The 25,880-nt window shown below is 51.4% G+C and overlaps 14 protein-coding genes across 14 annotated transcripts; 8 read left to right on the top strand and 6 right to left on the bottom strand.

Moving 5' to 3' along the window:
• Positions 1 to 303: 303 nt before the first annotated feature.
• Positions 304 to 4,358, bottom strand: PICMEDRAFT_36401 (hypothetical protein; the record flags this gene model as incomplete). The annotated part of the gene is made up of 5 exons (XM_019163002.1): positions 304 to 1,775; positions 2,316 to 2,376; positions 2,667 to 3,607; positions 3,809 to 4,149; positions 4,249 to 4,358. 5 exons carry the CDS (start codon positions 4,356 to 4,358, stop codon positions 304 to 306), a joined length of 2,925 nt encoding a protein of 974 aa, XP_019016036.1.
• A 718-nt stretch (positions 4,359 to 5,076) lies between these two features.
• Positions 5,077 to 5,493, bottom strand: PICMEDRAFT_23750 (hypothetical protein; the record flags this gene model as incomplete). The annotated part of the gene is made up of 1 exon (XM_019162321.1): positions 5,077 to 5,493. A coding segment is annotated over one exon (417 nt), but the record flags the coding sequence as incomplete, so codon positions are not given.
• A 121-nt stretch (positions 5,494 to 5,614) lies between these two features.
• Positions 5,615 to 6,129, bottom strand: PICMEDRAFT_156389 (hypothetical protein). Its single transcript, XM_019160902.1, has one exon. It carries the CDS (start codon positions 5,986 to 5,988, stop codon positions 5,707 to 5,709), a length of 282 nt encoding a protein of 93 aa, XP_019016034.1. The 5' UTR covers positions 5,989 to 6,129; the 3' UTR covers positions 5,615 to 5,706.
• On the top strand, positions 5,828 to 7,640 carry PICMEDRAFT_17436 (hypothetical protein). The gene has a single exon (XM_019161602.1). The coding sequence runs from the start codon at positions 6,271 to 6,273 to the stop codon at positions 7,447 to 7,449; it is 1,179 nt and encodes a 392-aa protein (XP_019016033.1). The 5' UTR covers positions 5,828 to 6,270; the 3' UTR covers positions 7,450 to 7,640.
• A 145-nt stretch (positions 7,641 to 7,785) lies between these two features.
• Positions 7,786 to 9,753, top strand: PICMEDRAFT_17435 (hypothetical protein). Its single transcript, XM_019161601.1, has 2 exons — positions 7,786 to 8,188; positions 8,240 to 9,753. Exons 1-2 carry the CDS (start codon positions 7,819 to 7,821, stop codon positions 9,469 to 9,471), a joined length of 1,602 nt encoding a protein of 533 aa, XP_019016032.1. The 5' UTR covers positions 7,786 to 7,818; the 3' UTR covers positions 9,472 to 9,753.
• Positions 9,754 to 9,862: 109 nt separating this feature from the next.
• Positions 9,863 to 12,475, top strand: PICMEDRAFT_73722 (hypothetical protein; the record flags this gene model as incomplete). Its single annotated transcript, XM_019164564.1, has 1 exon — positions 9,863 to 12,475. One exon carries the CDS (start codon positions 9,863 to 9,865, stop codon positions 12,473 to 12,475), a length of 2,613 nt encoding a protein of 870 aa, XP_019016031.1.
• A 589-nt stretch (positions 12,476 to 13,064) lies between these two features.
• On the top strand, positions 13,065 to 14,394 carry PICMEDRAFT_17433 (hypothetical protein). Its single transcript, XM_019161600.1, has one exon. The coding sequence runs from the start codon at positions 13,116 to 13,118 to the stop codon at positions 14,136 to 14,138; it is 1,023 nt and encodes a 340-aa protein (XP_019016030.1). The 5' UTR covers positions 13,065 to 13,115; the 3' UTR covers positions 14,139 to 14,394.
• On the bottom strand, positions 14,248 to 14,613 carry PICMEDRAFT_36243 (hypothetical protein; the record flags this gene model as incomplete). Its single annotated transcript, XM_019162994.1, has 1 exon — positions 14,248 to 14,613. A coding segment is annotated over one exon (366 nt), but the record flags the coding sequence as incomplete, so codon positions are not given.
• Positions 14,614 to 15,844: 1,231 nt separating this feature from the next.
• On the top strand, positions 15,845 to 18,490 carry PICMEDRAFT_35427 (hypothetical protein; the record flags this gene model as incomplete). Its single annotated transcript, XM_019162943.1, has 2 exons — positions 15,845 to 18,358; positions 18,413 to 18,490. 2 exons carry the CDS (start codon positions 15,845 to 15,847, stop codon positions 18,488 to 18,490), a joined length of 2,592 nt encoding a protein of 863 aa, XP_019016028.1.
• A 474-nt stretch (positions 18,491 to 18,964) lies between these two features.
• Positions 18,965 to 19,596, top strand: PICMEDRAFT_12670 (hypothetical protein; the record flags this gene model as incomplete). The annotated part of the gene is made up of 2 exons (XM_019159955.1): positions 18,965 to 18,967; positions 19,150 to 19,596. The coding sequence occupies 2 exons, from the start codon at positions 18,965 to 18,967 to the stop codon at positions 19,594 to 19,596; spliced, it is 450 nt and encodes a 149-aa protein (XP_019016027.1).
• Positions 19,597 to 19,825: 229 nt separating this feature from the next.
• PICMEDRAFT_73718 (hypothetical protein) lies at positions 19,826 to 21,603 on the bottom strand (the record flags this gene model as incomplete). Its single annotated transcript, XM_019164563.1, has 2 exons — positions 19,826 to 20,734; positions 21,295 to 21,603. The coding sequence occupies 2 exons, from the start codon at positions 21,601 to 21,603 to the stop codon at positions 19,826 to 19,828; spliced, it is 1,218 nt and encodes a 405-aa protein (XP_019016026.1).
• Positions 21,604 to 22,148: 545 nt separating this feature from the next.
• On the top strand, positions 22,149 to 22,661 carry PICMEDRAFT_59776 (hypothetical protein; the record flags this gene model as incomplete). The annotated part of the gene is made up of 1 exon (XM_019163388.1): positions 22,149 to 22,661. The coding sequence occupies one exon, from the start codon at positions 22,149 to 22,151 to the stop codon at positions 22,659 to 22,661; it is 513 nt and encodes a 170-aa protein (XP_019016025.1).
• A 148-nt stretch (positions 22,662 to 22,809) lies between these two features.
• Positions 22,810 to 24,240, bottom strand: PICMEDRAFT_73716 (hypothetical protein; the record flags this gene model as incomplete). The annotated part of the gene is made up of 1 exon (XM_019164562.1): positions 22,810 to 24,240. The coding sequence occupies one exon, from the start codon at positions 24,238 to 24,240 to the stop codon at positions 22,810 to 22,812; it is 1,431 nt and encodes a 476-aa protein (XP_019016024.1).
• A 354-nt stretch (positions 24,241 to 24,594) lies between these two features.
• Positions 24,595 to 25,542, top strand: PICMEDRAFT_25453 (hypothetical protein; the record flags this gene model as incomplete). The annotated part of the gene is made up of 1 exon (XM_019162393.1): positions 24,595 to 25,542. A coding segment is annotated over one exon (948 nt), but the record flags the coding sequence as incomplete, so codon positions are not given.
• Positions 25,543 to 25,880: the final 338 nt, after the last annotated feature.

Genomic DNA, 25,880 nt, shown 5'->3' with positions numbered 1-25,880 from the left:
GGAAATAAAGTATACATGAAAGTAACTGGAAGCAGTAGAAATAGAAGTAGCAGAGGTGGAAGTAGAAGTGGAAGCGTAATTAGAATTAGAACACGTAGAAATGAAGAGTAAAGAAAAAGTATATACACAACCCTAGTATCAAAAGCATAAAATCAGGCATTCTCTCTTTGTGATTTATCTGTCATCTTTCATATTTCAATGCTTGCGGTTTATTCTTTTGGTTCTGATTTTTTCTTTCTGAGATTTTTCGATTCAGGTTCTGCTCGTGGTGAATAAGTTCGTTCCTGTACCTCACTCAGAGCCCTAATTTTTTTTAGTGGTGGACTCCAAGTACTTGTATTGCTCAAGTACTTCGGAACACACGCGGTCTGAAGTTAAGTCCTCGTTAGAGAAGTTGATAAACTCGAGCTTTTGCTCACAAAGGAGGTCCTTCATGAACCCCCACATTTGAAGCTCGAAATCGTATTTGGCGTCATCGATGAATCCTTCACCAAACAAACGGTTTCTTTCATCCTTGGCAGCATCATAGATGATGTCGTCCTTCTTTAGACTCCATGGATCCATCTTTGGGAAATTAGCATGCACAAAGAAGAAGTCAGGGCGGTCCCCAATGTCTTCCGTGCTTTCGGCATATTTGTTAAACAATTCATAGTCTTGAACAGCGTCGTATTGACCCATAGCACTACCATGGAAGTTACCATCCCTGAACCTACCTAATGGAATGACATGTTTCTTTACGGCATAGTAGCTTTCACCCAGGGCGTGAGCAGCAGCTAGGAATGTTTCCTTGTCACCTTCACCTGCAGCACCTTGAGAAAGTAATGGGTAGTAGTAATCAGGACCGTAAGTGTTGTAATACAATGACAGGACCAGAGACTTGAAGTGCTTCTTCTTTGAAAACAGGACTTGACCTGACTCACTAGTTGGATCAGGCATTGTGTGATCTAATTGGTGGAACAAAACAGTGCCTTCTGGAGCAATAGGTTTGTAGTAGTGACCGTATTCATGATAACCGTAATCACGACGTTTGCTGTCATCGATATTGATACCGATTATGTCATAAAAGTAAGGATGAGTGGTACGTTTCCAGAAATCTGGCCACAAAACCATACCATGGTCTTTGAAAGGGTTGGAAGAGAAAAGCAATTCTGGGTCCTTCAAAGGAGTGTTATCAGCATCAAGTAGCAGAACGTTCTCAAAACTTGATAACGCGAGAGCCAAACTTTTATACTGGTAACCTTTGAAGTCGTGTTCGTTGTATATTTTTTCGCCAACCAATTTTGGCAAATAGATACATTTAGCATTGTAGTGAGGAAAAACTTCTTGACAGATGTTCAACTCATATTCTTCGTATTTTGGAATCAGGACCTCAACAGGTAACTTTGAGCCAATTGCACGTAAGTTCATTATAGAAATCAAAGTCAACCATGAGAACTTGTTACCTCCAACATACACAATTCCCTTGGAGTCCGGTTCATAAATATTATCTGGGTATGAGTCTAGTAGCTTGGTGACCAATGTTTCGTGGTGTTTCATCAAATCCTTCTTTTCATCTTCAGTGACAACCAAAAATGAAAGCAACTGGTCCTTGGTGTAAAATGGAGTTTCTTCGTTGTGGACAAACTGAACACCCGAGTGGCCATCCTTGTACTCTTTTAAAGGCTGAACAGTTGGCTTAGAGTCTTCAATCAACTCGAAAATCTTTGCAAACAAACTGGTACGCAGTTTCAAGTTCTTGTCAGTGGTGGCCTCACTGTTAACGTATGCCATGATCGCTTTCCGACTTTCATCCCAGTCTGGATGAAGCGCAGGGTCGAATTCGGCATCATTGTCAACAGGTTCAATGTGACTAAAGTAGTTTTTATTCTCGTGTTCCTTTTCTGGCTTAGTCGGATCGTATGAGTATGGAGTGCTATCCCCTGGAGTTACTTGGTCTTCTGGCTTTACAACAGGAGCCGGTGCAAGTGCAGGCTCAATTTGCGCGTTAGGTGCTGGTTCAGATGCAGATTCAGGTGCATCTGTCTTCTCAGAATCCGCTTTTAATGCACCCTTAGGATCGGACTTGGATGCATCATCTTTGTTCCAGTTGATTTGGGACTTTAGGTTGTTGTAGTGTGGCTGCAACTTTTCACTGTGGTAGGTAAACACATAGAAGGAGAGGACAAGAAAAAGAGCTACAAGTGAAAATTTCACCATAGCAACTTTCCTGAAAATCATGTTGGATGTGTGACTACTGATTGGTTATATTTCTGTTCTTTAGTTACGATCTGAGGTGTTTTTGTTATTGGAATCGTTGTTATTCTGAAGTTTATCACAAACAAGTAGCAGTGAAGCTGTATCGAATATTGAGCTTTGACACTGCTCAAAGCTTGCTAACTCTCCAGTACACAGATACGGGAGATACAAGAGCAGGCAAGCACGAGAACAAACAGCCGCAAAGACGGCAGAAAAGGCTACAAAAACAGCAAAGAGCACAACAAAAACAAAGGAAAAGATAGTGTGCTTCCCTGCCCAGGCACGCCCAGCCTGAAGCGGTACCCGCATGTCGTCCGCTAATAATAAACCGATCAACAACAACATCGCTGACACCAAACAGTGGCCAGCTTCGCGCTCAATGCGCTGCCGACGCGTCGCACTCCAACCTCCTCTCGCAAAGCGTGTTGCACAAGCTCCCGGCACCTGCTACCGTCAGGGGCTTCATCGTGGCAGCGGTGGTATGCCGATATTAGGGCCCGGGGAGTCTTGTACTGAGCTTGAATGGCACTGGCCTTCTCGAGACTGACCCCACGGACAGTCATGAGGAAGCGGATGAACATTTCTCGCACGCTTGTGAGCGCTGTCTTGCCCATGATTTCGTGGAAAGTGTTGTAGCTGTAGACGACCTCCTTGTCACTGAACTCGGCCCGCATCGTGCTGAGAAGCTGTTTGTATTCCTCCTGGGTGCTCAAACTGCGTGGTTCCAATACGAGCAATGTCTTGCTGCTGTAGAGCTTGTTGATAAGGTTGGTGAGGTCGCTGATGAGGGCCAGGGTCTGGTCAGGGTCCTTTGTGCGCATCGTATGAAACCCAGAGTAGGTGGTGTTCATCGAGATACACGTTTTGATTGCATCCGCAAAGGCAGAGATGTCCGAGCCCGTCTGCTCCTCGACAATGTAGAAGATGGTTTCCATGCCTGTCCGCTCCAAGCGGCACTTCTGCTCCCGGTACCGGCCGTCCAGGATGGACCCGGCAAGGTCGTCCAACCGCTTACGTTCGAAGATAAAGTTTAGCGTGGTCTCCTGCTTTGTATGGCGGTTCACTGCGATCCAAGTCCCATCGCCCACGGGCAAGGCCCTCACCTCGAGATTGATGCCCATGTCCTTCAACGCGCTGCTGAAGAAGTCCCGCTCCTGCTTGGAGAAGACCTCCCTGTTGTCCAACAAAAATTTAATATCATAACTCCCGCTTTTCCAGATCTGATACTCAGATCTGCCACTGCTCTCGCTGGCCACCTGCTTGATGTTTGCCAACGGAGACGACATCATTGTTGTCACCGTGGCTGTTGCCGCTGCCGTAGTCGTTGCAGGGTGCACTTGCTTCCGCTTGATCGCACTGATGTCATCCAAACCTCCGCCACGGAACGGGCTTGATGAGGCGATGCCGAGGTCACGACTGCCAACAGCGGTCCTCAGATCTTTCGGAGAACTGCTTGCCAAGGGATTATTTCGCATGCTGTTATTCATGTTACCGGACCTGCTGGTCGCGTTCTCGCTCGCTTGATTTGCCGCCGCCAACGAGCTTGGGTTTGATCTGGGGCCAACCGGCGTACCCTCTGCTTTCTCGAACATCTCCTTCAAGATCTCAGCCACTTCTTTGCCCAAGTCTGTGAGAGAATAGTACTTGGGCGTCCCCTCGGCGAGAACGTACTCGTTTTTGATCAACGTGTTGACACTGGCCCACGCCGAGTGGAAGTTCCCCGTTGCCGGGTTCGCCTGGAATGACGACGTACAGTACTGCGTGGCATGCTTGACGATCTCGTTTCTTGTCATCCCGTTTTCGTGCTTGTCGTAGATGCTGAGAGCCATCAGGATTGCATAGCCTCCGGAGTTGATCTCCGGGATGTACCTCTTCTTTCTTGTCCGCTTGGTTGGACGGCTGTTCGCCCGACGGCTCGTGCCGCTGTCGGCGTTATTGTTTTCGGTGTCGGCGTCGGCGTCGGCGTCGTCACTGGAGTTGGCGCTGGCCTGGCTCCGCTTCTTGCTGGCGGACTTCCTGCTGCTCTGGCTCTCTGCGTCCACACTGTCCGGGGCATACTCTGGTGGCAGCTGCGGGAAGGTGTAGCCGTACTCGTTGCAGTATGACTGCAGCTTCGACGTCATGTCGTTGACAAGCTTATCACCAAAGAACTTCAAGTCCAACAAGGCTCGTGGATGCGTGATGGGGTTCGGGTATTGCTTGAGGCTCTTCATGGCGTTGTAGTAGGTATGAGCCACCCGACTTCTCAACTGGACTTTCACGTCGTGCTCAGCCTGCATCCACGCCAAAAAGAGATGTCGTAGGTCCACCGGGAGGTCCATGGCTACTGCGAGGTACTTGTCCGTCACAAGACACAGCTACCCGCTGTTGTGCATCCCAAATGAGCGGCCACAGCACGGTACCTTGGACCCTGTCTTTTCTCCTCATCTCCCCTTCAACTAAGCGTTTCCGGCCTCTCTTGCTTACGCGTTTGATCCGGAGAAAAATTCATGTCACCGCTTGGCTTAGTTACCGCATTGGTACACATGCGAGTTTATACTACATATATATATATATACAGGACCACCAAGGGAGCCGGTTGGATCCAGACACAGTTCACCCCACAGCAAAAGTTCATCGTCTCATCGGCTTCACAGAGGCCTTCTCAGGCGTGTCCTTCTTGCCCGACGCGGCCGCGTCTGCCGCCGCCCACGGGTTGGCGCCCGAGCCTTCCTCCTGCTCCTGCTTCTGTGCGTCAGTTTGGAGCTTGGCGTCGCTGGCGTGCTTGATCTTGTCGTGGGAAATGCTCTTGTCGGCGTCGAACCCGGACCGCTGCACGATCTTCGCAGCGCTCTCGGCCTTCTCCTGCGACGCGGCCTCGAGCTTCGACAGCTCCTTCTGGAGCGTCTGGTCGATCTTCTCCTCCTTCAGCTGCCGGTTGTACAGCTGCTCGCTGTCCCGGAAGCTCGCCATAATCTGGAGCTTCTTGAGCCGCTCCTGGTCCGCAATGAGGTCGTAGATCGACGGCGGCGTACGCCGGGCGTACTTCAACCACTGCGCCCACTGGATCGGCACCTTGTCGAAGTAGCTGAACAACATCTTCTGCGGCTCGTGCGGCTGCACCACCCGCCGCCCACGCACCTGGCCTCTGTCGAGGAAGAACTCCCAGTACGTGTTGGCGTCCAGGTCGTACCCGACAAAGAACTTCCGCCGGAAAGGCACTCCTCTGAGCGACCGCCACCGGTAGTACAACTGCTTCCACACGGGAACCTTCTTGTGGAACTCCTTGAGTTTCTCCGCTGCGCTCATCGTCAGCTTGTCTCTGACTCTTTTTGCTGGCTCTTGTCTCTGCCACTGCCCGCTGCCCCCTTCTTTTGCCTCCCTTCTACCCCTCCTGGCCAGGTCTCTTAACCTCCCGAATGCTCACCTGCCGCCCGCCTCACCGGCATCCCACGGCCGCTGACATAAGCACCTACATGTGCCCTGCTTACGTCAGCCCGCCAAATCTGCTCCGTGTCCCTTTTCGGCAAGTGCTTCTGCTGCCCCGGCCGTTCTGTCGGCTTCCAGTCGGTTCCTCAGCCAGGATGTTCTATTTTTGCACCCCCAGCAGACTCTAAGACACGGGACAAACCCAGGAGAGGCGCCGGGAGAGATACGCCGACGGCACCCTCCCGATGACCACTTTGTGTCGTCATTAGGGGTCTGTCGAGGGCCAATTTTTGTAGCCCCCTCTCCCGGCAGATCACCCCCGCTGCTCTCGTTGGCGTACCCCATCGACTTCTGGAAGAGGCCATCGACAGTTTACACAAGCCTCGTTGTTCTGGACCTGGACGGCCTGAATTCCAAAAGTTGTGCCCCTGGCTCTGGTTGGCCTGCATCAACGTCATCGTTACCGTACATCGTTCTGTCTTGTCAGCGTCAGCAGGGTGCCAGCTCACACAAGCCTGATCATAGCTGCAGTATCTCCGTCTGCGCCATCATCATCGACAGCACAGAGGAAGGATCTGCGACGCTGTGGAATTTTCCTTCGTTGCCGATCGAATCGTCTTGAACTGAATGAACACTGTGTTTCCTTCGAGAGCTGTAGGGACGGGGCTGGCTCACCTGGTGCTGGTGTTTCAGACACTCTTTGCTGTGGCAGTAACGGCAACGGCACTGGGTGGACCCTCGGGGGAACTAACTAACTCCACGCTCTACACCCTGTGCCGCAACTCGGATTTGTATGACCTGTTGGATACGATCGTCAACTACGAGGCCCGGTTCAACCACCGATACCACTACGACTGGGTGTTTCTCAACGACAACCCCTTTGACGACAACTTCAAGCTCTTGGTGTCCAACGCGGTCTCCGGAACGGCCCGCTTTGGACTCATCTCGGAGGAGATGTGGGAGATCCCGGAGTCTGTCGACAGACACGTCATGGAAGCCAACATCGCCCGTGTGATGGCGGACCCAGAGGGCCCCTACCCATACGCAGACTCGCTCAGCTACAGGAAGATGTGTAGATTCGAGTCCGGCTTCTTCCAATGGCACCCCCTCTTGCTCGAATACGACTACTTCTGGCGCGTTGAGCCCGGAGTCAAGCTGCATTGCGACATCCCCTACGACATCTTCAGGCACATGGTCGACAACAACTTCCGCTACGGGTTCACCATTTCAATGCTAGAGTACTCGAAGACCATTCCGACACTCTTCAATTCCCTGTGGGAGGTTTTGGACCGATCCTGCCAGTTGGAGCTTTTGAACTCCGACGAAAACTACTCCAACTACATTCTCAACGTAGACTCGAACTCGTACAGTCTTTGCCACTTCTGGACCAATTTCGAAATCGGGGACCTCAACACATTCAGATCCAAAGAATACAGCTATCTTTTCAACGAGCTCGACAAGTACAATGGCTTTTTCTACGAGCGATGGGGTGATGCTCCCGTCCGTACGCTCATCCTTTCCTTGATCCTAAAATACCCACAGATAACAAGATTCAAGGATCTCGGCTATCAGCACGATCCGTATCTCCAGTGTCCTCAGGATCTCACCATTAGAGCTGCCAACAGGTGTTCATGCGATACCAAGTTGGACATCACCAACAAATGGTTCAGTTGCTCTTGGTATAACAAAAGACGTGACGGTGTCAGGAGGTTGATTCCCAAGAAGCCCAGTCTCCAACTTGCATTTGATTTTGCACCAGCACTAGCACCATCATCATCATCATCATCATCATCATCATCACCATGATTATTAGCATAAACCTTGCATAAACATATGTATGTTCCTCAAAAGAGGAACTATAGCATCTCCCGAGGAGACCAAAAGCATTACTATTGAACTAGCAAAAGTTCCTGTGTCTGCAAAGCTCTTGCTTTCTCATATATACCAATTCATATTCTTTTTAGATAATATCAATAGTATCTCTTACTAGACCGTACTTGTTCTCAAGATAAGAGGGGCCTATCTGCTCCACCCGCGTCTGAAAAGTCCTCACGTAAAAAGTCTTCGGCCCTTCTTTAAAGGCGTTACTATGTACGTCACGAAAGTACCGAAGGGAGGATCTTGTCTAAAAACAGCTAGTAAGGCCACACATGTTTAAGCAATAATGTCCCCAGCATGGTGCACAAGCAGCGATCTATATTTGAGTATATGTCCTCGAGAAAAACCGTTGGAAATGACCAGCAAACAACGGTTTCCACGCCCACTGTAGTGAAAATCGAAGAAGAAACAAAAAAGGAAGAACGTATAGAGATGTTTTGCCCGATATGTGAATTTGAGCTTACCAGATATACTCTTGAAGCACGCTCGGTACACGTCAACCGATGTATAGACCCTCCTTTGGGGAAACGAGCCTCACCACAGAAGAAACGTCCGAAAACCGCTGATTCAGTCAAGGTAGAGGGAGAGACCTTTCTCGAACCTCTTACCTTACCATCTGGTACCACAACGCAAGAAGATACACGACAAATAAAGGAAGAGCAAACAGGTTTTGAAAAAGTCAATTTAGAAACAGCCCCCGATGAACTGTGTCAGCCAGATAAGGGGAAAAAAAGGCGAAGGTCAGGAAAGGTTAAACCTCCCATACCAGATCACAAAATTCTATCATTCCCCTCCGCCGGAGAAGAGAATGTCATTGCTGTCGATGCCTTTTGTTATTCTCCTCACGCAAGTATCAGTATCTATTTGTTGACGCATTTCCACTCGGACCACTATGGCGGGCTTTGCAAATCTTGGGACAATGGCGAGATCATAATATGCACTCCGATAACATCACGTTTAATGCAGCTCAAATTCAAGTTTCCGCAGGAGAGGATGTTTATTTTAGAGAACTATGGCGTGCCGACCAGCATCCCAGGAACAGACGTTCAGGTGACTGTATATGACGCCAACCATTGTCCCGGAGCGGGAATTTACGTCGTCGAATGCTCAGGCACGAGGTATTTACACTGTGGAGATTTTAGAGCCAGCAGCGACATGATAGATAAATTGAGTGCAATATACCCGACCGGCTTCGACAAGTGCTACCTAGATACAACCTATCTCGATCCAACCTACACCTTCCCAAACCAGAGCGAAGTTGTTAGCAGCACGAGTGAATGGATAAAGCAAAAGTGTGCCATTCACAAATCCAAGCAACAACGGGTGGTTGATTTCTTCAGATCCCGTGCAGCCCACGGCTTCGATACCTCTGAGTTTTTGGTAGTCATAGGGACTTACTCAATAGGCAAGGAAAAGCTTGCACTAGGGATCTCAAAAGCCCTGAACACTGGCATCTTCTGCCCAAAAGAAAAGTACGAGATCTTAAAGCAATACGAATGGGACGAACTCACTCAGAGGTTGAACACAGACGACGGGATGAACTGCGGAGTTCATCTCCTCCCTCTAGGGAAGACGCGGAAAGATATGATGGTCGAGTACCTGAAAAAGTACGCCTCCAAATACAAGGCGATCATGGTAGTAGTACCGACAGGCTGGACGTACGGGTACGGCGCAAAGCAAGGCGCTGGCAACAATGCCGAAGCCAAGCCTGTGAAAACGCAGATCGAGCAGATGGTCGACTCATTTGAACGAGGGTTCAACGTGGGCGGAAGCCGCGGTGACTTTGTGACCGTCCGCAAGATACAGGTCCCCTACAGCGAGCACTCCTCGTTTGCAGAACTCTCGCAGTTTGTACAGTGTCTTGACGTCCGGGAGTGGATCCCTACCGTGAACATGGGCTCGGTGGGCAAGCAGTTGCAACTCATTCGCCAGCTCCAAGGGGCAGGGTAAAAAAACATGTTGCGGACGATCGGCGTAAAATTTTTTCCTCCGCTAATTTGTTTTTCTGATGGCGGTTTTGGCCGGTTCTGCTCTTGTTGATGTGTTTTTGTTCGCTTTTGGGTGGCCTTTCTCCCGTACAGGCTACTTTTTCCTACTTTTTTTTTCTGACGTGTACCTCTCTCTAGCCTTTTGTGACTTGTAAGAAAGTGCATAGCTTTTTCCTATTCTGGAAGCCACACAAACCATTTCCCGTTGTTGGAGGACTTCAGAACTATCATAAATAGTGTCAAGTGCTGTTAAGAAAAAAGAACGAATAAAGGTTCAAAATTTTTTCTTGGCGTTGTCAGTACTAGAAACATTTTTTATATACTAAGAGGTTTGCAATTGAAATACGCCCACCATGGATATTAGTGTACTATTGGAGAATGCTATCTTGAACCCCAACCCTGCCGACAGACAGAAGGCAGAGTTGGATTTGAGCAAGCTTGCAGAGGAAAACTGGATTCAGTATGTTGGACTCTCGATACAGGTACTTGGCGATGAATCAAAGAAAACCGAGATTCGAATGTTGGCAGGCTTGAATGTGAAAAATCAATTGACATCCAAGGACTCAGCGAAGAAACAACACCAGGCTGAAAGATGGATTCAGATAGATCAACCAACGAAAACCCATTTCAAGCAGATTGCCTTGAGCACGTTGCTTTCCAGCGACGATAGAGTGGCAAACCAAGCCGCATCGTTGGTTGCCGCTATTGCAGATATAGAGTTGCCAAGATCGGAATGGCCCGACTTGATCGATATCATTGTTGAAAACACAAAGCCCGAAAAACCAGTCCACGTCAAAAGAGCATCACTATTGACCATAGGTTATATCTGCGAATCTGCCGACCCTACCAACTCAGTGGTTGCTGGATACTCCAACGGTATCCTTATTGCCATTGTACAAGGTGCACAATCCTCTGAAGAATCTTTAATTGTGAGAAAAACCGCCATTAATGCATTAGTGAACTCTTTGGAATTCATTGAAGCTAATTTCCAAAGGGAAGGCGAAAGAAACTATATCATGCAAGTGGTATGTGAAGCTACCACATCTTCTGACTTTGAACTACAAGCTCTTGCCTTTGGTGCTCTAGCCAAAATTATGAGTTTGTACTATGACTACATGGGTGTTTATATGGAAAAGGCACTATACAGCTTAACTGTTGAAGGTATGAAGAGCAAAGATGATCGTGTTTCTTGCATGGCAGTTGAGTTCTGGAGTACCATCTGTGAAGAAGAACTAGATATTCAAATAAACAGAGAGACTACTGAAAACCCACAGGATGACTACGTTTCTTTCAATTTTGCATTAATTGCTATTTCCGACGTTTTACCTGTTCTCTTGTCTTTGCTCACAAGACAGAATGAAGACTTTGAAGATGACGATTGGACCGTCGCAATGGCTGCTGCTGCATGTTTGCAGCTATTTGCACAAGATACCACCAACTATGTTGTTCAGCCAACTTTACAGTTTGTTGAAGCAAACCTTGGATCTTCCAGCTGGAGAAACAGAGAAGCTGCTGTCATGGCGTTCGGCTCAATTTTGGATGGTCCAGATAGAAATGAATTGAAAGGTTTGATTTCTCAAGCATTGCCACCTATCTTTTCCTTAATCAAGGATGAGAACTTGCAAGTCAAAGATACCGTTTCTTGGTGTTTGGGTAGAATTGCAGAATTGGTTGTAGATGCGATTGATACTAATACTATGTTGCCTGAAATCATGAAGGCCTTAGTTGAAGGGCTCAAGGATCATCCAAAAGTGGCCACTAACTGTTGCTGGACATTAATCAATTTGACAGAACAATTGTGTGGTGACCATGCTTCAAGTGATTCAACCATCTTATCCCAGTATTTCCCAACTGTCATCCCTGCATTGCTTGAAGTTTCTTCTAAGTCGGACAACGAACATTCCTCAAGAACGTCAGCTTACGAAGCGCTATCCACTTTCATATTATTCAGTGCCGCCAATGATATCCCATTAGTTTCTGCAATTGCAACAGAAAGTATTAACAGATTGGACTCAACAATTGCAATGCAAACCGAATACCAAACTGGAAGAAGAGCGCTCAGTGCTGAAGATAAGGCCTTACTGGAAGAACTGCAAGCCAACATTCTCTCCTTATTGACAAATATTATTAGAAGAATTGGCCACGATATAATCAATGTTTCTGACAGTTTAATGACCAAATTTTTGAGTTTGTTACAAATTCAGACTGCTGACTCAATTATCGAAGAAGACATCTTCATGGCTATATCAGCGATTGCCTCCTCCATCGGTAAATCTTTTGAGACATATATGCCTTCATTTTTACCATTTTTGACAAAAGCTCTAGAAAACGTTGACTCACCAGTTTGTAACTCTGCAATCGGTTTGGTTGTTGACATCTCCCACTCATTGGGCGACTCTTTCATTCCGTACTGCCAAGGTTTTATGTCTATTTTAGGTAACATCATTTCCAATGTTAATATTCGTCGTGAATTAAAGCCATTGATTTTGTCATGTTTTGGTGACATTGCATCATCTATTGGTAACGAATTCATTCAATATTTGGGTGTTGTCATGGGAATCTGTTTGAGTGCACAGTCCATTCAACCAACTGATGACACAATTGAGACTGAAGAATTCATTTTAACGCTTCAAGAATCTGTCCTGGATACTTATGTTGGTGTTGTCGCTGGGTTACATGATAATCCTGCACCTTTGTCCAACTATTTACCACAACTCTTCAACTTCCTCACCATGATATATGCAAATCCACTGTTATGTAACAATGATACTGTCTACCGTGCAGCTGTTGGTCTACTAGGTGACATAGCACAAATTTTCCAAGGTACACCTCTAGAATATTATAAACAAGAGTGGATTACCACTTTCTTAAAGAAGGCCAAAAACAATCCTAGATATTCCCAAAATACCAGAGACACAGCAAAATGGGCAAGAGAACAACAGAAGGCAATGGCAGCGATCTTATGATTCCATTGGGAATCCCAATCCTTCAATTCCATTCATTTGTTACTTTCATATTTGGGCTTGTTTTTTCCTCCCTCACTTTTCACTGAAATACCACCTCAACATCTTGTATCCTTTATACTTTTTAATTTTTTAAGTTGTTAACTTTCTTTTTTAGTTGTTTATATTTCACTTTTTACCTTTATTCTTTTACTCCTTTCTGAAGTCCCTCTTTACTTTGCAACTCCTTTTTACACTTTCTTCCCTTTTCTAATTTTAACCTTTGATTTTTTGATGTCCTAAATTTTACCTTTACTTTTCACTTTCCACTTCCCTATTTTTTTCCATTTCAACTTTTTCCTCTTCTCTTCTCTCTTCTTTTATAAATTTTTTGCATATAATTTTATTTATTCCTTCTCATTCTCCCCTTTTTATAAATTTTACGTTTAATTTGACCTATTTTCATGACGCCACACAAATCTTTATTTTCGCTCCGGACTCGGTTATCTACAAGTTCGCACCATCTGGAAATGTGGGGTGGCGGCAAAGATACGCGTTATCCTCATTTCTTGAGTCTCGGAAGCTAGCCTACAGTCAATCCCAAAAGATGCCTATTACATGCTACAACTAGAAAGGGAAGATAACTTGCAAAGCCAAATTCATTATGTCAGCCTTTGCCGCTAAATCTTTCCAGTCACACGATTATTCGCTGTACAGACCATCTTATTCGCTCGATTTCTTTAAATACATATTCGATTTTGCAAATTTGGTGAAGAACTCTCAGGATGGGAAGATACTGTCAATTCTAGATGTTGGTGCTGGTCCAGGAACATGCATGGTCACTATCATCCCATATTTAGCAACTCTAGTCGAGGAGAAGAAACTCAATGTACAGAAGATCAGATTGGTTGTCACTGATGTTTCTTCGAATATGCTTTCGGAGGCAAAGAAGAACCTGATTGATGTGATTGGCAAAATTGGAGCTCAGCATGCAAATCTTTTTGAACTCTTGTACTTTGAGGCTGGTGGTGAAGGGTTGACCGATCTTGTCGGCGAAGCATCGATTGATATAGTCATTGCCGCAGAATGTGTTCATTGGCTCAAGAGTAAAGATTGGCTCAATTGTATGCAACAAATCTTGAAACCAACAACAGGGGTACTTGCATTTTGGGGCTACGTTGACCCGGTTTTCACTGGAGTTGAGAAACCGGGAAATCACGAGAAGGAGATAGAAACGGCGAACGACTTTTACGAATCGTTTGTTTATGAAGCCGAGGGGAAGTTGGGAGTTTATTGGCAACAGCCTGGTAGAAGCAAATTACGTGGATTATGCAAGGAGGCCAACGGTCTTGTCTACGATGATACCAGATGCTGGGGCGATGTGATTACCGTTTACAGGGATCCTCTAAAGGGGGATGTTAAGGTGTTGGATAGACTGAGAGGGCAAGACGTTGACTTCGAGGTCGATGACGAGGCTTTCAAGTTGACAAAGTCATTCACCTTGGATCAGTTTCTCCGTTATGCGGATACGTGGAGCTCGTCCCACAAGTGGAATGCAGAGCACGACGAGAACAATAAAGTCAGCTCGGTTTTCTACAAGGGGCTAAACGAGACGACCAAGTGGGAGTTAGAAGATGTGATTGAGGTTGAGTTCAAGACATACTACACACTGGCAAAGAAGCTCTAGGCATGCGTGTATGGATTTTTTGAGGTATAACGGACCATAGTTACTGTATATGTAACAATTAAATTAGGTTAATATATGTATAAATTATATATCAAATAATATAAATTATTTATTCAGACTTACCACCTTTTCTAGCAATCAAAGCCTTTCTGTCCTTGTCCAAGTGTAATTTGGTGATGACGACCTTAGATGGGTGGATGTTCAATGGGACGGAAGCACCGTTGGACTTTTCCTTGGTTAATTTTTCGAGTTGGATGGCGAACTTTAATCTGTAGACAGAGGAGATGGTACCTTCTTGGCCCTTCTTGGAACCTCTGACAACGACAACCTGGTCTTCCTTTCTGACAGGCATGGATCTGACACCGTATTGTTCTCTTAATTCCTTTGAAAGTGGAGCAGACATCATGACTCTTCTAGCAGAAGATGGTGCATTGAAGTAAGCCTTTCTAGACTTGGATCTAGAAGAAGAAACGTCTGTAATAAACAAAATGGGGGGGGGGGGAGGGAGGGCGAATGGTGAGCAAAAATGTTAGTATATGAGTCTTAGTGGTGGTAGTGGTGGGAGTAGTGGCGGTGCCTCGCCGTAGCCGAGTGAAGTAGAATGAAGTGAGGTCCTAACGCCAGTCTGTTGTCTTGAAGGGAAGGCGTGTTCTCTGTGTACGGTGTGGAACTATTCCAGTACGAGGCTGTCATCTCGGCAGCAAAAGAACTGCATGCTCTTGTCTTTGCGGGTCATCTGGTACTCTTCTGCCTTTCAAACGTGCTCTGCACTCTGGAACCTGCTGGCTCTCTGGCACGCTCAGCCTTTTCACTTTTTCACTTCTTTTTCACTTCTTTTTCACTTCGACACCACTGTCTCCAGCTCCTCTGCTGCTGCTGTACATACCCTTTGAAACCTTAGCCATTGTGTGTGTTGATCTCTGGTTTGGTGATGGAAGGAGAGGAAACAAAATAATCGGAATCCAACAGAGCTAAAATCCAGAAGAGATTTTCAATAATGCCTGTCGATGCCTGAAAATGTTCTCCAATTACTATGGCGGTCTATACTGAGTGTTGATAATACTCTCTCCCTGTCCGGGACGGTGAGAGCGACGGAGAGACTGCGGGCAGCAGGTTAGCAGGCAGGCAGCGAGGCACGGTGTCTGGCACAACAAGACAGATTTTGCGAGGCGAGGGGAAGCGCGCGCCCGGGACGGTGTTCCGCTGTTTAAAAAGCGGTGTGCGGGGTGGTGTAAAAACGCGCCAACCCTCATGCAAAGCACGTGCGCAACACAAGAGGGTTTGGCTGGTCCGTCGATCGGCGAATTTTTTGAATTTTTTGAATTTTTTGAATTTTTTAAATTTTTTTGCCCTTGTCTCCATTCGTGACGCGTCGGAAAGGAAAAAAAAAAGTCTCTGATTGTTTTGCCACCCGCCCGTTTCGGACGTGTTTACGTGTCTGAGATAGGCAGGCAGCCTGTAACGGATTTAAGTGTGGAGAGGGTTGCTGCGGTTTTCGTGTCGTGCTCCGCTGCAGTTTGGCGTCTGGCTCTGGGTTTGGCTCGTGCTTGCCTCCTGTCTTGCCCTCACTAGTTCTTGTGCTCATTGCTATTCCTTCTTCTTTTCAGAAAAGGCTGCGGTGATTTGGCTTTTTTCGACTCCGTTCCAGCAGCAACAAGTTCACGCAGCAACTCCCCAGCACTACCACCACCACCACCAAAGCTAATATGAACGTTGTTAAAAGAGACGGACGCGTTGTTCCTGTCCAGTTTGACAAGATCTCGTCCCGGTTAGAGAAGCTGGCGTACGGGTTGGACACGAAACACGTGCATCCCTCCGCCATCACGCAGAGAATCATCTCGGGTGTCTACGACGGGGTCACGACAGTCGAGTTGGACAATTTGGCTGCGGAAACCGCCGCCTACATGACGACAATCCACCCAGACTACGCGACGTTGGCGGCCAGAGTGGCGATCTCGAACCTCCAGAAACAGACGACAAAGAAGTTCTCCGAGGTTGTCGAGCAGTTGTACCGGTACATCAACCCTAAGAACAACAAGCATTCGCCTATGATCTCGACGAAGACGTACGAGGTCATCCAGAAAAACGCACACGTCTTGGATAACGCGATCCACTACGACCGTGACTTCAACTACAACTACTTTGGTTTCAAGACCCTTGAGAGATCCTACCTCTTGAGATTGGACGGCAAGATCGCCGAAAGACCTCAGCACTTGATCATGAGAGTCGCTGTCGGCATCCACGGCGACGACATCGACGGCGCCATCGAGACGTACAACTTGATGTCCAAGAGATACTTCACTCACGCTTCTCCAACCTTGTTCAACGCCGGTACCCCGAGAAACCAGATGTCCTCCTGTTTCTTGGTCGCAATGCAGGATGACTCGATCGAGGGTATCTACGACACCTTGAAACAGTGTGCTCTGATCTCCAAGACCGCAGGTGGTATTGGTTTGCACATCCACAACATCAGAGCCACAGGCTCCTACATCGCAGGTACCAACGGTACCTCCAACGGTATCATTCCTATGATGCGTGTTTTCAACAACACGGCCAGATACGTCGACCAAGGTGGTAACAAAAGACCAGGTGCCTTTGCACTCTACCTTGAGCCATGGCACTCAGACATCTTCGACTTCATTGACGTGAGAAAGAACCACGGTAAGGAAGAAATCAGAGCCAGAGACTTGTTCCCTGCTTTGTGGATACCTGACTTGTTCATGAAGAGAGTCGAACAGAACCAGGAATGGACTCTTTTCTCCCCAAGTGAAGTCCCAGGCTTATCCGATGTCTACGGTGACGAGTTCGAAGAGCTGTACACCAAATACGAAAGAGAAAACAGAGGCAGAAAGACCATTAAGGCCCAAAAGTTGTGGTACTCGATCTTGGAAGCCCAGACTGAAACCGGTACTCCTTTCATGCTCTACAAGGACGCGTGCAACACCAAATCCAACCAACAGAACTTGGGTATGATCAAATCTTCCAACTTGTGTTGTGAGATTGTCGAGTATTCCTCCAACGATGAAGTTGCCGTCTGTAACTTGGCTTCCGTTGCCTTGCCAGCTTTTGTCGAGAGCGATGAACATACTTCCTGGTACAACTTTGAGAAATTGCACGAGATCGCCAAGGTTGTGGCCAAAAACTTGAACAAGATCATCGATGTCAACTACTATCCTGTTCCAGAGGCACGTAGATCTAACATGAGAAACAGACCTATTGCTGTCGGCGTCCAAGGTTTGGCCGACGCTTTCATGCTCCTCAGATTGCCTTTCGACTCCCCAGAGGCAAAGGAGTTGAACATCCAGATTTTCGAAACCATCTACCACGCTGCACTTGAAGCATCTGTCGAGTTGGCAATCAAGGAAGGTGTCTACGAGACCTACGAGGGCTCACCAGCTTCGCAAGGTGTGCTCCAGTTCGACCTCTGGGGTAAGAAGCCTACCGACCTTTGGGACTGGGATTCCTTGAAGGAGAAGATCAGAGCCCATGGTTTGAGAAACTCCTTGTTGGTTGCCCCAATGCCTACTGCCTCGACCTCGCAGATTCTTGGCTACAACGAGTGTTTCGAGCCATACACCTCGAACATCTACTCCAGAAGAGTCTTGGCCGGCGAGTTCCAGATCGTGAACCCATACATGTTGAGAGACTTGGTTGAGATGGGACTGTGGAACGACGCCATGAAGAATCACATCATCTCCGACAACGGTTCCATCCAGAACCTTCCAAACATCCCACAGGAAATCAAGGACTTGTACAAGACGGTTTGGGAGATCCCACAGAAGGCCATCATCGATATGGCTGCCGACAGAGGTGCGTACATCGACCAGTCGCAATCCATGAACATCCACTTGAAGAACCCAACCATGGGCAAGTTGACCTCGATGCATTTCTACGGCTGGAAGAAGGGGTTGAAGACCGGTATGTACTATCTCAGAACCCAAGCTGCCGCCGCCGCCATCCAATTTACAGTTGATCAGAACTCTGCCCAAAGCGCAGGTTCGACAGAGGCCATCTTGAGCAAAATCAACATCAAGAAGTACGTTCCACGAAAGCTCTCCAAGGTGCAGGACGTCGAAGCCGTTGTGCCTGCCAAGCCTGCCAGCATGCGTGAGGAGTTCAACAAGCTCAAGCTCGACGACGAGGTGCCACCGATCCCGGTCACCGTCTCCTCCCCAGCCACGACCGCTAGCACGACCGACTCCTCCAACGAGGAGATCGCTGTTGTCGAGACCATCGAGACCACCACCCTCACCTCCACTGCCGACGGTCAGGAGGAAGTCGATATCTTCAACTCCAAGGTCATTGCCTGTGCCATCGACAACCCAGAAGCATGTACCATGTGTTCCGGTTAGCACATCCTCTGCCACCTTTATCCTTTGTTTTTCTTTCTCCCTTCTGTCTATCTTTCTTTCCTCGAGTTTCTACTTATCTAACATTTCCTATTACAAATATTCTGGTTTCTTCTCTCACCTTTTCCCCTCTTTTTCTTCCTCTCTAGTTTAATACCACTACTACCCTCCGTTACCCCTGCACTCTGCTCTACGCCTTCCGCATCGTATCTGTCCATTGCATTGTAGTCGTATTAAAGTCGTATATCTATCTATCTATTGGCCCCCCGCCCGCCGCGTCTGCCTCTTCCTTGCCCTTACGCACTTACTTTCTTGCAGCCGGTGGCGAGCAGGCGTGTCGTGGGTGGGCTTGCGGCCGGTTGTTTGTTGTCCAGTGGTGAAGAGGCATGGGCTCAAGGGAGGGCTGGCAGAGGGGGCTTGGGTGCAGGCGTAAGAGAGGAGTGGTGTAGTCACGCAAGCGAGAACCAACAGAACACAATGGTATGTATGGCCCGGAAGGCGACGAGTGGTGCTTGTGGTGGAGCGAGCAGGAGAGAGGTGGGGAGAAGGGTGAGAATGACGGCTCAATTGGAAGAATGGTTATGGAACAGCGACCAATGGTGAAGGAGCACGATGATACCGATGTGGATACAGAATACTAACAGGAAATTTCTTTTGTGCAGTCTGACAAATTGAGCCCGGAGCAAATCGAAGAGTACAAAGAGGCGTTCTCGATATTCGACAAGAATGGAGACGGTAAGATCAGTCCTAGCGAGTTGGGCACAGTCATGAGAGCGCTTGGCCAAAACCCTACTCAGCAGGAATTGAACGACTTGGTCAACGAGATTGACTCGAACGGGAACTCGATGATCGAGTTCAGCGAGTTCTTGACCATGATGGCCAGACAGATCAAGGAGCAGGACGTTGAGGCCGAGATCTTGGAGGCGTTCAAGGTCTTCGACTCTGACGGTGACGGGAAGATCTCCCAGACCGAGTTGGTGAGAGTGTTGACCACGATTGGTGAGAAGTTGACCGACGCGGAAGCCAAGCAGATGTTGGAGGCTGCGGACACCGACTCCGACGGCCAGATCGACATCGAGGAGTTTGCCAGAGTTTTGAAAGGTAAATAAGCGACTGAAGCGGTGGGCGGACCAACAGACAGACAAGCCTATGAATATAAAGAAACGTATATAAGTATCAGTTGTATACCCAATTAGTTAACGTATCGACCGTCTAGAAGTAGAACAGCGGAGGCGCTGCGGGACTGGAGAGCCGATGGCGTCTATGGACATTATCATTTGCTTACACAAGGGACCTGCAGAGAGGTCACAAAGGACTACTATTATGGTAGTACGACATCTATAAGTTGGAGCCTAGTTTTTCGCCAGGACCTTCGAAATGAGCCGTCGCAGCCTTGGCGTTTGCACTGTTGCTGTTGGTGTTGGTGTTGCTGACGCTGTCGGTGATGTTGACGTTGCTGCTGCTGGCGTTGGCGAGGCTGCCCAAGACGGACTCAGCAACCGTGCCGGATCCGGTGCCTGTGACAGGGTCCGTGCCCGTAGCCGTGCTGGCGCCAGGGCCAATGCCGTGGTGCAGCGGGAGGCTGACGCTGTGGAAGTTGGACTCGAGGTACCGGGAAGACTTGACTTCGTGTTCCCACGACCACACAAAGTAGTCCGCCGGGAAGAAGGTTCGGATGCCCCACTTGAAGATGGCGAGGCGCTCGATGCGGTCGAGGGCCTGGAACGGCGGAATGGTAATCAAGCTGAAGAAGTCCTTGAAGATGAGGACGCCGAGGATGATCGAGATGAGGTGGCCGAGGAAGGACGAGTTAGGCACGAGGACGGCCGAGACGGCCAAGTAGAAGAGCGGGACAAGCAAGGTGGGGATGTTGTAGGAGGCGTAGATGTTTGTTGTTGGGGAGGTGATGGACTTGAGGCAGCAGTGGGCGGTGATGAAGGCAAACACCCAGCCGGACGAGCCCAGGATGGCTGTGTCAAGGATGGCGGCGTTGGCGAGGCCCAGCTGCACGAGGATGTACTCCGTGATGGTGTACGCGATGCCGGTCACGACGCCAAGGGTGTTGAGGATGATGGCTGTGTGGAGCGAGCCGTGGGAGACCTCGAACTCGGACAGCGTGTGGTGGAGCACCATGACGTTGAAGAGCAGGTGCACCAGCGACTCGTGCACGAGCGGGTACGCGTTGAGGAGGACGCCCTTGTGCTCGACGATGAGGGAGTTGGGGCTGAGCGCCCAGCTCTGCACGAACTGTGTGTTGAAGAGGGAGTAGACGTACGTGCCGCACATGAAGGCACACACGCCTGTGCTGATGACGGCCAGCGGAGGCGCTGGCAGCTTCGATGCCACCAGCGCCCGGTACCGGGAGAAGATCGAGGGGTGTGGGGGGACGCCTGCAGTAACCATGATGCCGGTGTCGAGTGGAGTGTGAAGCCGGAGAGAGGGCAACGCTGTGGACGTCCTGCCGGCGTCTGGCCGACCAGACCACATCAGCACACGGCCCCGTCCGGTCTTTTCTGGCGTGTCTCGTTTCGTCTGTGCTACTCGAAACGGGCAACGCGGGCCATCGTTTCCGCCGAGAGCACCGTCTGGGCGACGGCGGTTTTGACGTGGAGCAGGGTGTGCAGCACGTTGTCGAGCGGAACAGGTCCTGATGTGGCCGGAGCAGCACAGGACGCCGTCTCCGCCGTCTCCGCAGTGTCGGCGAGGACGGCGGCCGTGGCCGCCGTCCGGGCAGCCACGAGTCCGTGCACGAGCCCCACGTCCGCTGCCAGTCGCTGCTGCACGGCCTGTCCGAGCAGCGGCGGCACGTCCCGGCGCAGCTGGCAGGTGTCCTGCACAAGGTCCTCGAAGTGCTGGTACGTGGTGCGGAGCCGGTCGTTGAGGGCGAAGTCGTACGGCTCGACCTTGCGGGCCTCGGCGTGTCCGCCCTCGTGCTCGTCGCCGCCGCCGTCCTCGTCCACCACGCACGCCCCGCACAGCTCCTGCACCAGCCGGTCCAGAAACCGGCCCTCCACGTTCGTCTCCAGCAGTCTCTCCAGCTCCCGCCGGTCTTCTGTCTCTGTCTCCGTGTCCTCGTCTGCCAGCTGAGCCAACCGCTCTGCCAGCCGGCTCTGCATGTGTCTTTCGAGCGACCCCCGGATCCCCTCCACCTGTCCGCGGCTCACGTGCACCCCGGACCCTTCGCCTGGTCGTGTCTCCATGCTTGCTGTGTGTGTCTGGTGCTGCTTCTGCTGTTCCCGGCTCTTCTGCTGAGCCCGGCACCTCTCTGACCCTTGGTCCGGAACACGTCCGAAAGATCAACAACGCCTCTGTCCGCGGGCCTGACACACCCGTGCACCGGCCCGCGGCGGTGGCTGCTTCGCTCTCGCCATGAAGGAAGCTCAGCGGGACGAAGGTGGAAGAGGAGGAGGAGGAGGAGGAGGAGGAGGGGGAAGAGCATGGGGTGTAGGAGAGGGAAGAGCAGCAGAGGAGGAGACAAGCCTGCACAGCTGGACACAGACAGACGACAGTTGGCTCGACAGCGCAGCGGATTGACAGCGCAGCGAAAGTAATCCCAGCAGACAGCAGCGAAAGCACCAGTTCAGAACAGGCAGCAGGGCTCAGTTACACAGCACACAGCACACAGCACAGCACAGCACACAGCACAGCACACAGCACACCCATGTCAGCAGAAGAAGTCTTCACCACAACGCTGGGCAAGTCCGAGTATGCGCCGGCGTTTGCGCCCTTCTTTGGGTTCGCCGGCTGCGCCTTTGCAGTGGTGTTCTCGTGTCTCGGAGCAGCCATCGGGACAGCCAAGTCGGGCATCGGGATCTCCGGTATCGGCACGTTCAAGCCCGAGTTGATCATGCGGTCGTTGATCCCCGTGGTGATGAGCGGCATCCTCTCCGTGTACGGGTTGGTCGTGGCGGTGCTCATTGCGGGCGGACTAGCGCCGGACGGAAACTACACGCTCTTCAACGGGTTCATGCACATGAGCTGCGGCCTCAGCGTCGGCTTGGCGTGTCTCGCCAGCGGGTACTCGATCGGCATTGTCGGCGACGAGGGCGTGAGACAGTTCATGCACCAGCCACGGCTCTTTGTCGGGATCGTGCTCATCCTCATCTTCGCCGAGGTGTTGGGCTTGTACGGCATGATCATCGGCTTGATCCTCAACACCAAGGGCAGCGCCTAGCGGCGGCGGCGGCAGCAGCGGCGGCAGCAGCGGTCACACGCCTAGCGGCAGCGGCAGCGCTCAGATAAATAGGTAAATGTTAACTCTAAACGTGTACTAGATACAGAAACGCAGATATGTTACAAAGAGGCGTCCCGCCCTGGCCTCGCTAGGGGTCGGTGTCCATCTTGTCGCCGGCCGTGACGGCCGTGGCAGCCGCCGAGGACGTGCCGAAGGACACCCTGCCGGCGTCGTCGATGTAGTGGGACTCGTTCTCCTGCAAGAACGCAACAGAGCGGGACGAGTCGAGGAAGAGCAGGTAGCTGCGCTTGATGTCCTCGATCTCCACGAGGGCGGAGCGTCTCTTCATGCTCACGAGGTAGCTGACGCTGATGAGGTTGGCCGCGTACCGCAAGGAGGTCTCGGTGCCGATCTTGGTGAGCAAGTGCAGGGCGTCGACGTGGATGTCGACCTCCTCCTCCTCGCAGCGGATGCTCAAGATCTTGCCAATCTCCTCCTCGGAGTAGTTCTCGGTCTGGATGATGATGGTCCGGTCGAGCAGGTCCAAGGGCAAGCCGTGTGGCGAGCGGTAGTTGGTGCCGCGGGTCTTGGAGATGCCTCTGTTGGTGGCCATGATGACGATGGGCGAGAACTCGTCCTCGAGCAGGCGGTTGACAAAGGAGAAGCACTCGATGTCCAACATGTGCACCTCGTCGATGAAGAGCACGCCCGGTATTATCTCGGCCTTGCCCTCCTCCTTCCACTCGGCCACCTTGAGGTTGATCTGGTCTCTCACCTCGCTGCGGATCTCGCCCGTGTCGCCGCTGAAGAGCGCCAGGAAGCCCTGCTGCCTCGAGTTGATCACGTCGATCTCGTGCAGCGACACCGTGTGCAGCACCTCCTTTCTCACCTGCAGCTCGCCCTCGGGACACGACACAAACTTCGTGTCGGCGCCCATGGCGTCGTAGTCCCGGGCCCGCGTGTACGACCGGCCCAGCTTCGTGATCTTGCCGTTCGCCTTGTCGATCGAAATCACGTCGCCGGCAATCACCTTCTCCTTGCTCAGCTCGTCGATCATCTTGTTGCCCAGCTCGTACACCGTCTCCATGTCTGTGGTGCGGATCGTGATCTTGCCCTGCTTGTGGCCCCCCGTCAGCGACCGGTCGATCTGCACCTCCACCACCTCGCCCTCGATCACCTCTGTCTCCTCCTTGATCCGGATCCCGATGCTCTTGCGGAAGCTCTGCGTCAGGCTCTCCGTCTTGCTCAACTCCTTGCTGTAGATCTCGCTCGCCGTGATCGCCGTGAACGGCACGTCTGCCCCCAAGCTCTGCGACAGACCCATTGCAAGCGCCGTCTTTCCCGTCGACGGAGGCCCTGCAAGGAGGATCGCTCGACCGGCAATCTTGCCCTGCTGGATCATCTTCAGGATCACCCCGCACGCCTTCCGGGCCTTCAGCTGGCCCACCATGCCCTGCGACGTCTCCTTTGGCTGCAAGTGGTCGTCCAGACCCAATCCGCTGATGTGCGAATGCGACGCAATCAGCGCCAAGTTGTTTCCCCCGCCCTGTGCGCCCTGTGTGTTGGTGCTTATCGACATCTCTGGCTCTGTCTTGGTCTCCTACTCTACTCGGACTCTACTCTTCCTCTCTCTTCCTCTCTGTCTTTGCCCTCCGTCCTCTCTTCTTCTTTGCCTCCCCTCTTCAACAAAACTTTTCTCACCACTTTCTCCCGCTGGCCGACCGCGCGAAACGTCGCTGTGCTCAGCGCTTTGGCCTCTGCTGGGTGGCTGCCAGATAAGGCTGCCAGGGCAGGGACGACAGCACAAGAGGTGGAAGAGATGGAAGAGGACACAGGACAAGGGCTCTGGAGGCCCAAGACCGTTGTTGTGCTGCTCCCCCCGCCAATGGACCTCCTCACGTGCTGCCTGCCGTGTCTGCTCAGCACGACGCCGACCATCCGCATCAACTCGGCGTCCTTCCAGCTGCTCAGCGTGCTCGGCGAAGGGTCCTACTCCGTCGTCTACCTTGTCCAGTGCAGCTCCGGGGCCGCCAGAGGCCGCTACGCCCTCAAGAAGATCCGCACGATCTCCACGCTGTCCACGCAGAGAGCGCTGAAGGAGGTGGCGTACTACGGGCAGTTCCGGTCGCCGTACCTCATCCGGGCGCTGGACTCGTCGTCGATCCAGGAGCCGGACGGCTCCCGGTCCATCTACATCCTGCTGCCCTACTACGCGGGCGGCTCGCTGCAGGACCTCGTCAACTCCACCATCTTCGACCCGGGCCTGCGTCTTGCCGAACACGACGTGCTCCGTCTCTTCGTCGCCGTCTGCCGCGGCGTGCTCACCCTCCACCGCTACCACGCCCCACACGCCCCACACGCCCCGGACGACGACGGCGCCGCCGCCGCCGCCGGCACCACCCAGCTTGCCGAAGCCGTCCCCTACGCCCACTACGACCTCAAGCCCGACAACATCTTCGTCGCCCGGGACGGCACCCCCGTCATCGGCGACCTCGGCTCCTGCTCGCCCGCCCGCATCCACATCACCTCCCGGGCCCAGGCCGTGTCCTTCCAGGAGCTGGTGGCCGAGAACTCCACGCCCGAGTTCCGGGCCCCAGAGCTCTTCGACGTCCGGCCCAACGACTCCTTCGACGAGCGGGTCGACGTCTGGTCCCTCGGCTGCCTCCTCTACACCATGCTCTTCGGCGTCAACCCCTTCGTCCGTGAGGTCCGCCGCTCCGGCGCCAACCTCAAGCTCGCCGTCCAGGCCGGCCGCTGGTCGTTCCCGGACCAGGACCCTGACGACCCGGACACTCCTGCCTACTCCGACCTCACCACTGCCCTTGTCCAACAGGCCCTCACCGTGGACAAGGAGGCCCGTCCCTCCACAGACACCGTCTTGGCGGCCGCGCTGGCCGCGCTGGCCGGGCTCGACAGTTGAGCCGGGTGTGTCTCTGGTCGGGACACGTCTCCCTCAAGAGACACGGGGCACAAGAGAAGTGTGCAGACGAAACGGCAGCAGCAGCGGCAGCGGCAGTCCAGACGCTCCGCAGACACAGCACATGCCCCCCCAGAACAGTTCCTCGTCGTACCAGTTTGCGCCGTCCTCGATGGAGGGCTGGAACGACTGCCCCGTGCTGCCGCACAGCCTGTCGGGCGACGGTAGGAAGACGGCAGGCCGCAGAAGCAGGCGCCCCGTGCATGTGAGCCATCTGGGCGAACAAGGAAGGTCGCCGAGCT

Source organism: Pichia membranifaciens (genome assembly GCF_001661235.1).
Source record: "Pichia membranifaciens NRRL Y-2026 unplaced genomic scaffold PICMEscaffold_5, whole genome shotgun sequence".
Classification (NCBI taxonomy): Eukaryota; Fungi; Ascomycota; class Pichiomycetes; order Pichiales; family Pichiaceae; genus Pichia; species Pichia membranifaciens.
This window is presented reverse-complemented; position numbering and strand designations above follow the sequence as displayed.